At 41.0% G+C, this 9,581-nt stretch overlaps 1 protein-coding gene across 3 annotated transcripts in view; it reads right to left on the bottom strand.

Moving 5' to 3' along the window:
• elavl4 (ELAV like neuron-specific RNA binding protein 4) overlaps positions 1-6,919 on the bottom strand; it is a 67,139-nt gene extending 60,220 nt beyond the window's left edge. Inside the window, exons 1-2 of one of the 3 annotated variants that reach the window (XM_046871139.1) lie at positions 6,370-6,919; positions 5,463-5,594 (exon numbers count right to left, since the gene is read on the bottom strand). In XM_046871139.1, the coding sequence (XP_046727095.1) occupies positions 5,463-5,594; positions 6,370-6,417 (180 nt within the window). In that variant the 5' untranslated portion in view covers positions 6,418-6,919. The remainder of the gene's footprint in view (positions 1-5,462; positions 5,595-6,369) is intronic. The other 2 variants (XM_046871140.1, XM_046871142.1) reach the window with 2 other exon arrangements.
• Between the last annotated feature and the right edge of the window lie 2,662 nt (positions 6,920-9,581).

The raw sequence follows: 9,581 nt of genomic DNA on the forward strand, positions 1-9,581 counted from the left end.
GCTGCACAATTAGCAGATCGATAAACTGAATAGACTAAGAATCTATCAATTTAGCAGAAGCAGTGCCGTTTGTCAACGTGTCAGCTCTCGGGCTCAGCCTATCATTCAGGCGCTGGTCACATTTATCACTTTATCTCCAACCTATGAGTCATAGCAGCTTCACTCATCCAGCTCTGAGATGGCTGTCTGATTACGAGAGGTGATTAGACTACAAAAGGCAGGTGTATCGATCAGCTTTAGAATCTGCGGCTTTATGTTTGGAACCGACCAAGAATACTTTACTCTTCCTGTTATCCTGAGTCATGCGTGTTTGATTTTTAGTGTCCAAATCCAAAGCAGTGGCCTGAACTGCAAAAGTCAGATAATACAGCCTTTGTTTCAGGCTAAGCACAGAGGGGGAGAGAAAGAGAGGGAGAGAGAGAAAGAGAGATTGATTAATGAGAGGCTGATTTTCTATACAGTGCAGCCCTTTTGCCTAGCTCGTCTTCAATTAGCAAAAAATGTTAATTACAGTACTTAGGCAAGCTAGGCTAAAACGACTAGTAGGCATTTACACACACACGCACACACACAAACACACACACTATTTAGTATATTTCTCATGAAGCACTCTTGAATCTGATCTATAATAATCGTAAAATAGATCGAAGACAATTAATAATCATAATAATTTCACTAAGCTTGTATTGTCAGGGAACAATATCACACTAAGGTTGCTGGATTAGCGAGGAATAGTAATTATGTAAGGGAAAAAACCTTGAATTTTATATAGTAATTTACAATTTGCTTGCTGGAGTATTGGTGCCACAAAAGCAATTTCTTTTTATTATAGATTTTTCAATTGTGTATTCTATGTTTTGATAACAGTGTTATATCACAAAGCTTTCACTTGTCACTGATCCTTACATTTATCATCTTCATTTTAGCATTATTACAGTAATCACAGAACTACTCTGCATGTGTGTTTGTGTCTGTGTGTGTGTGGTTGGAGGGTGGAAGGGTGGGTGGGGTGTTGGGTAGCCTGCCCACCTACTGCCCTCCTGTTGCTGCTAAAATCACAGGCTTTTTTCTTCCAGGTCAAGGTACCTACATACACCATGCTGACCCCTCTCTCAGTCACTGCTCCCTTTGTTTTCTTTTCAAAGGGTGAGAGAGGTGGCAGTGGTAGGGGACTGTGCAATTCAAAGCTTTTCATGGCACCCAGCCATCTCCTTTTCGTCCTTATCCTTTAGCAGCCAGATAGCACCATTGCAGTGCCATTCGGGAGGAGAATGAAAACGAGTCAGTGTTTTGAGCTGTAATCTGCAGCTCTGCGATTCATCACTGGATACTTTCAGATTCTCTTTTTGATTAGTAGCACTACACAGGGCTGCAACTCCAGTAGATGACACCTGTCTTTTCCAGGAAATGGGAGCGAAGGCTAGACTGGAGTGAGCTGATTCTTCCTTGGTCAAATGCCTGACTACGTCCAGCTCAGCTCGTCTCTTTTTGTTGTCCCACTCAATTTTTTTGCCAAAAAAGGATGCGTTGTAATTTAAAACAGCAACTCTGCTGAACTTTTTAACCACCACAAGTCTATTTTCTGATATAAAGAATCTTACATGTCCTTCATTGTTTCTGTTCAAGCTCCAGTTCCAGCCCTGTCTGTGTGTGCACTGTCCAGCAGACCTTCAGCAGCGCTGAAGACAACTTCCTGTTGTTCAGTGTAATTGGAAAGAAAGAGGATAAATCGTTTATGGAAGAGGCTGAGCGGTCAGGTGATGCCACTGATGCAATCTTGAGTACAACAGAAGGAATCATTACTTTGTAGTCTGGCCAGTCTGATTCTGGGCACTTTTGCTCCTTTTTTTAAATTTTGTATACACTGTCAATTCACTGTACAGTTTATGCCATGAAATAGAATATCTAAATTTCCTCAAGTAAAGCGTCTATTGTATCTTAAAGCAGGTCCATCTGATGCAAATAATAGGGAATTCTTTATTGCTAGGTCGCAGATTTTGAGTTTCTGTTCCTCAGCATGTGATTTTCACACTTGTGTGTCTGTGTGTATGTGTATGTGTGATGACCTGTGGTTGACCTACAGCTTAAATAGTTGCTTCCCAAGCCTGTCCTTAAAAATTAAGGTGTGTTCTGCTAAAAATTGTTAGCCTTTTAGTTATATAACTGGACACTAGGAGTCACATGTTATTTATTTATTTATTTATTAAAAAAAAAAGCAGAATCTTAAAATAAATAAAGGTATAATAGTTATTTAACATTTAAGAAATTAATAAATGAAAAATAAATGAATAATAAAGATAATGGCATAACGCTGACAAAAATGATAAAATGATTCAACTGCAGCGAAATGGCTTCTGAAAATCAGAAAAATGGAAAACGTTATTTTCATGCAGGAATGTGATTGAGCGCAATCTACTGCTATTGTGCTGAAATGCTGGCGTAGTTGATGAATGTGCTTCCCTGGATGCTTTGCTTCTCTTGCACGTGGAAGCACGTACACACACGTAGCGCTCGCTCGTTGCGCCTTTGTGCACGATAGAATGCCGCACCTGGTCGTGGATCAGTGGGCCTGGGGTTGAGCAGCACAAATGAACTAATTTCCTGGGCTACATTAAGCAGAAAAACAGTGCAATCACAGCAGGAGGAGCCGCTCGGCCCGGCAGATGGGCCGAGCTAATCACTGTTGTGAAATAGAGCTGACCCTGCCTGTCTTAAACACTGCCAACAGACATTTGCCAATCGCTCCACAATTCCCCCAACTCACTGCTTGCCTCTCTGCTCCTTCAAATGAGTTTAGGGGGAAATCATAACCTCTTCAAAATGGCTGAAAATGAAGTTAAAGAAAACACCAAGGGATGGAACAGCTCTAAAAAGAGCACGGTGTATGCGTGAATGAATTTCCTTATCAGAATTATACGCTTTTTTTTAAATCTGTATTTTCTACCTGTAGCGTCGTCTGTCCACTCAACCGCTCACCTTTGGCACCGTGTTTTCATCACAACACATTTCCCATTACTGGCTTTTTTCCGCTCTTTTTTTTTCAGGAAAACGTTTGCCTTTCCATGTCGAATATCAACCAGTGTTGGGAATCAAACTACGCTCAATGTAGCACAGCATGCAGCGCGCCGGTCATGTGTCACCAGCACTCCATCCAAAAAAAAACTCTCTGTATTTGTTTCTCCTGTTCGAATGCCATTTCAGAATTTCGGCAGCTTTCAGACAAATCGTGAGCTGGGGTGGCACAGCGTTCTAATGCGGCAGCCATTAGCCGCTGCGCTAATGAACTGCTTTTTGCTCAAACACTGTATATTAATGGCAGCTTCATTATCATGATGCACTTGTGATTTATTGATTCTTTCAGTGCGCCATTCGTTTTAATAATTACACGCTCTACATTTTTACCCGGGTTGATGGATGTATTTTTTTTTCAACCAGAAATTCTGGATTTATATTTCATTGATATTAGGTTTATTTTGAACACTAAATGTATGAACATTAAATATTTTAGATTCCGTGCTTTTTTCAATCCTGCTCTCTCAACAGTCTCATGCGTATAAAAAGCTTGTGCATTAATTTGCTGAAAAGATGTGTCTGCTTCATGAAGCGCGCTTGCAGATAGCCTCTTACCTCCTGCCTCACACTGTTCTAATGTATGCAAATGATCTGGCTTTACTTAATGAAGGTACCATTAATCACAGTAACGATGGTCTGTTTCAACTCGCTTAATTATTTGAAACACGTTTAAATAGAAGAATCATGGCTTGTGTACGATTCTTTTTTATTATTGGGTTTTTTCCGGCGTGCTGATGCTCAGCCTAGCATATCAGACTACACAGTCACATTCTTCGTCCCTGAACAATACATTATACCTGCGGTTTGAAACAAAATCCTGTAATTTATTAGGAACCTTCTGGATAGTGTGGTGTTCTTAGTGGGTGCGTCACAATCCATGTTATAATAATGTTATTATATTTCAGTACGCTCAATCTGTTTGCTAATTTCATATAATATAAAATATTACTTTCTTCCTGCTCCTTTTCCAATTGAAGGCATAAATCATGCAAAGCATTCTCTGACTTTTGCTAATTTATGACGTATTGATTGAGCTGGAGATGCTTGGCTTGCTTTCTTCAGCCAAATACAAATTCATGAAACCAAAATAATCCTTTAATCAAGATTAAATATTGGTTTTGATTAGAACTATTTCTTTTTTGTTTTGTTTAATTCATGTATTTCTACAAACTAAAGAGAAAAATCATTAAAAAAAAAAATAGTAACTGTTCTGCTGTGTTTATAAAACACACGGATCTCAGGATCTGCTATCTCTGGTAAACACTGCTTAGCTGTTTCTTAAGCCAAAGCACACGTCAGGCCATCGCAGTGCTTGTGTGTGTGTGTGTATGTGTGTGTGTGTGTGTATGTGTGTGTGTGTGTGTGTGTGTGTTGGCAGAGGAGCTCCAGCACAATCACTAGTGTGGCGTTTTGTGTAAGAAAGTGCTGCAGCTTCAGGCAGGCTGATCCTGTTTTGTGGGGAACGAGAGCCCATCACAGATTAGACACCCACAGCTTCATGTCGATTTAATGCACCAAGTCAGGGATTTACTTTTAATCGACCGTCACATACCGTACCAGTCTGTCATGGCTTTCCTTGCACTGCACGGGCTTTCTTTTCTTCAGGCAGATTCTGCTCCCCTTCCAGAAACACTACATCAGCTCAATGTCATACTGCACAAATATTTCAAAATGAAGAGAGCAAGCAGCCCATCGTCAGTTTCGGTTATGTATTCGATTATTAGGTGTTGGATCACCGTGATCATATGTAGCTTTGTTGAAAAATGGAGCTCTAGTAAAAAATTGTATGGAAGTGAAAACTGAAAAAAAGCTAAATTGTCAGCTATGTCGTTGCTCATATGCCTTTAAAATCCACAAAAAAGAATACAGTGCACTTCTGTAATAAATATAATCAATATAACAGTGTGCATTATTAAATTCTGTCCCACAATGCAGCATGCTGAAACACTTTCACTTCAACAACTCTAAAAGGGTCTAGTGCACAAAGATGGGGGGAAAAAGTTTCGAAATTCAAGGACATACGTCTTACGCAATCCAATTACGCTTCACCTACAAGCAACCTTTCAGATCCCAGTACGACTAGTTGCATGCATAAACACACCCACGCAAACATACACACATGCTTTCAATTGCACACACAAAAGTATAAACACACACCGGCATGCACAAAGTAGTCAGTAGATGTTCCCTGTTTTTCTGTCACTGCTGTTGATGTTAGTGATACAAATAGTCATTACACAAGAAAGCATGAAAACTGTTGCTAATAAAGCCTAAAGGCTGCACTCATTCAATTAAATTGAACAACTATTATAACACTTCCTCTTTTTTTTTGGTCGTTGTTTTTTGATTTCTTTCATTCTCTACACACACGCATCTGTCTATCCTCTTACCCCCAGTGACCTGGCCCCCGGCTGGCTGGATGGATCGTGGGGTAAAAGCAGGGAGCCCATGCCTGGGACGGAGCCTTCAGCCTGGGCTAGTGCCGAGTACTGGGAGTACCTTACCATCATCTTCAGATACTGCTTGCAAGGTGCACGATCACACACAGGACGAGACAAAGAAACAAAAGAGGAGAAAGGGAAAGAGGGGGAAACAAAATAGAATGGTAAAAAGAGAGGGAGCAAAAAGAAAGAAGGAATATAGATGAGAGGACAGAGTGAGAAGGGTGGACAGCTACAGCGACAGGCAGCCGAGTGCTCGCGTTCACGCTTGTGCTAGCACGTTCGTACACATACACATACACACGCGCGCGCGCACGCATAGATATACACACAAACACACACCCACACGCGCACAAACACATGCACACACAGTGTGAGCCCCAGATGGGCTAGTCATCAAGCAAGCTCAGCAGTTAGAACCATCTTGCTTTGAGTAAATGAGAAAATGAAATGATTGTGTGCGTGTGTGTGTGTGTGTGTGTGTGTGTGTGTGTGTGTGTGTGTGTGTGCGTGTGTGTGTGTGTGCGTGCGTGTGTGTGTGTGTGTGTGTGTGTGTGTGTGTGTGTGCATGCGTGCGTGCGTGTGTGTCGTGGGGAAGAGACAGCGAGTCTAGGCTCTCATCCATTACGAAGGGCAGTGCGGCTCTCTGCATCCTTAAACAGCCCTGGATCTAAACCTGCTCCACACTCCTTGAACATGAAGCTAACCTGATGCAGCTGCAACGTTCTATAAGCATGGGTTCGTTAATACAACACAGACACACAGAAACGGCACACCCGAGGGGATGGTTGGCGACATACACACTCACACACTGAGAAAAGCGTGGTGAAGGAAGAAGCAAATCGCATGGCTTTACCTCATTGCTCAACAAGGCGGCGTTCAGGGTTCGGCTGATTTCGAACATCTTGGTTATCAGCGACTGATTCTTTTTTGTCCTCGCGCCTCTGTGTACTTGTTCTAGTGGCTGTCCGTCAGTGGAAGTCTCCCTTCCTTTTTCACTGTCTCTACCGGAAACGGGGAACGGTCCCAGCGAAAGAAAAAGGAAACAGATTTTTTTTTTAAAAAGGAGAAAGGGAGGGAAAAAAATCCTCTAAGTGGACTGATTTGCTTGGATGTGTTTTGTCCGCTTTCACGCCCTGTTTTTGGTGCACCTCTGTTAAATGTTCAGCTCGTGCCCTGGCTTACGGCACACGACTGAAGAGTCAGTATATATTTTTTTAATCTCCCCAGAGTCAGCACATTAAAACAAGCAGTCGGTCTGGCGGGCTTCTTTCCTTATCTGTCCCCCGCACACTCACTTGCACAATGCGCTCCGATCCACACACTGCTCTCTAGCAGATTACTCCGTCCCAAAACATAGCTCTTAGTTTAAACTCCTCTCTCTCTAGCTCTCCCTCTACCCTATCCCTCTCTTTCTCTCTCCTTCTCCTCCCTCCCTTCCTGTCTCTAACCCTTTCTCTCTCTCTTCGTTTCTCTCTCCTCCCCTCTCCTCCCACACCCTTCCTCAGCCTCTCTCTCTCCTCTTTCCATCTCTCTTTGGCGATCACGCTCTCCTACAGCTACAGTTCGCAGTGTTACCACAAGGTGAGAAGACTGTTCTAACAAATGTAACACCGGCACATCTGCTTTCTCGTCGGTGCCTTGCTCCCAAGCGTCGGGCTCGGCTCAGTGCTCCTGCCGCTCGGAGTGCGCACAAGATGCTTGGCCCACTCTCGACTCTATTTTTTACCCAGCCGCCTGCTTCGGCTACATTTGATCTGAGAACTGATGCTCTGCTTTAATGCAGCAAGAACATTAACAATTATCTGACTATCAGAGATCAGAGCCATACCACCAATTCATTAGGCATTATATGAATAAAAACATTTTTACTGCAAAAATGTACGTGTATATAGACATGTTATTGTAACTTCTAATTTAGGTTGGTCTGACACAAGGCCAAAATTGCTTAACAAAGAAGACAATAGTTTTTAACTGCTGTAGAACTGAGTAGATTTTTTTTTCTGGCATCCATTTCATGCATAGTTAGGAACTAAAATTTACATTTTATTTGAACTAGAGAGCTTTCCTTGCATCATCTGCATCAAAATCAATACATTTATAAATTAAATTTGATGACTGACTAAAATTTTTTGAATGACCTTTATAACTTTAAAAATGTATTTGGACAAAGTCACCAAAAAAAGATTACCAATAATTTTACCTCATCAATTAAAAAATATTTGATCTCAGATTGGGTTTATTACAGTAAAATATATAAAAAATATGAAACTCTTACTAATAGATGAATGTGAATTGAGTACGTTTTTTTTCTTGAACTTTAAGTAAACGCCAATTTTGGCAGATTTTAATGCAACACAAGGCTTAATTTTAAAAACAGGAATTGGAATTAATGCCCAGATTTGTAGCAATGTAAATTAAATAAAAATGCAACGAAAATAGATACTACAAGTAACCTATTTGGGAATAAACAGGATTCTGCTCTTTATCTATTAGCAACCACACTGTGTTCATGTACACAATATGCAAATTGTTTTCCATTTTAGTGTTGTTTTACTGTTTTATTAACTGTTTTTTTTATGAGGCAAATGCATGTTCTTAGACTGGGAATACAAAGAAATGACCTCATTTTAATGTGATTTGGTCATTATCTGAAAATATCAATGACGAGCTATGAGGTCAGACTTTATTTGCAGATAAAGTAGGATGATCTAATACTAAGCACTTAGCATCTGTATAAAAGGGGATTTGTTTTTTTATATATATACTGGGTGTGAATGCACGTAGCTTGGTCAGTTTCTTATTGTGTATAATGCAGCAAGCTTTGGTCTCCATGCCACAGTCGAGGCAAGTGTCCAGTTAATAGCAGCCTAGTGACACCAGCCCATCTGTTAGGGTGGACTGCAGCCAATGGCAAGACAGCGAAAGTGAGGGGGCACAGTGCCATGTTCTTCTAATGGAGCTGTTTCTTTTATTATATATTTCTGTGTGCCTGAGCATTCTTGCATAAGAGTGTGCATATATGTTTATATGTGTGCATGTATACGATGCCACATGAATCGTCTGCTGCTTGATTTCAGTGTCATCTGTCCCTCATCCCCGCTCTTCTGTCCGCCCTGGTCCCAGGAGGCATCTGATTGCTGTCGCCATAGTGACTCTATGTGTCTTCCTGAAGCCTGCTGGAAGCCTGGTGTCCCCTGTGGACGGCTTTCTCCATGCATGACCTGCCGTTTGCAGAGTGGCTACATGTTTACTGTCCCAAAATGGCCTAGTTAAAAAGGGTTTCCCTGTACACTACCCAAAAACATGGAGTTCCCAGAGGAAACACACACACACCCATATACACACACACACACACACACACACACACACACACACACACATTCAATATTATTAACTTGATATTTTTGTGTATCGTTTAATATATCTTAAACATGAAATGAAAAAGACTGCAGAAAAAACATTTTGTAACTTTTTTTTGGTCTTAATATAATAAGAGATTTGTGAGCCAAGTGAAATAAGAAATAGGGCTACATTTGATTTTGATGTGAAAAGCCATCTCAGGAGAACCAATTAAAAAATGTGAGGATCAAGAAGTGGACTGCACTTTTTCTTGTGAATATTTTGAACTTTGCTCGTGAATTGCGTGATTGATGTGTTGATTAAATTATCTGTTCAGTGATGACAGGAACGGCGCAGTGGAGAGATGAGGAAGAAAAGGCAGATTCTGCTCCTGCAGGCACATCATAATTGTCAAAAGAATACCCGCAGAGATTCAGCATGCTCTGAAACACTCTTCTGTGCTTGAGTAGGCTGGCAACTTATAGTACTTGAACGTTTCGCTTGGGACGCAATAACGAAAAGAATTCGAATTTGCACATATTTCAATCACTTGACATTGCTTATAGAAATCAACAACCAAATCAAATGCATACATATTTATGGGGCTAACTGACAGATGGCAGGAAATGGCAGCACATGATGGACATCTAATCTATTTTCAGTTCTAGCAAGGTATCATTTAGTGGAATTACTAAACACCTAAAACATTTGGTCCACACACATGCT

This window comes from Silurus meridionalis, chromosome 17, assembly GCF_014805685.1.
Source record: "Silurus meridionalis isolate SWU-2019-XX chromosome 17, ASM1480568v1, whole genome shotgun sequence".
Lineage (NCBI taxonomy): Eukaryota > Metazoa > Chordata > Actinopteri > Siluriformes > Siluridae > Silurus > Silurus meridionalis.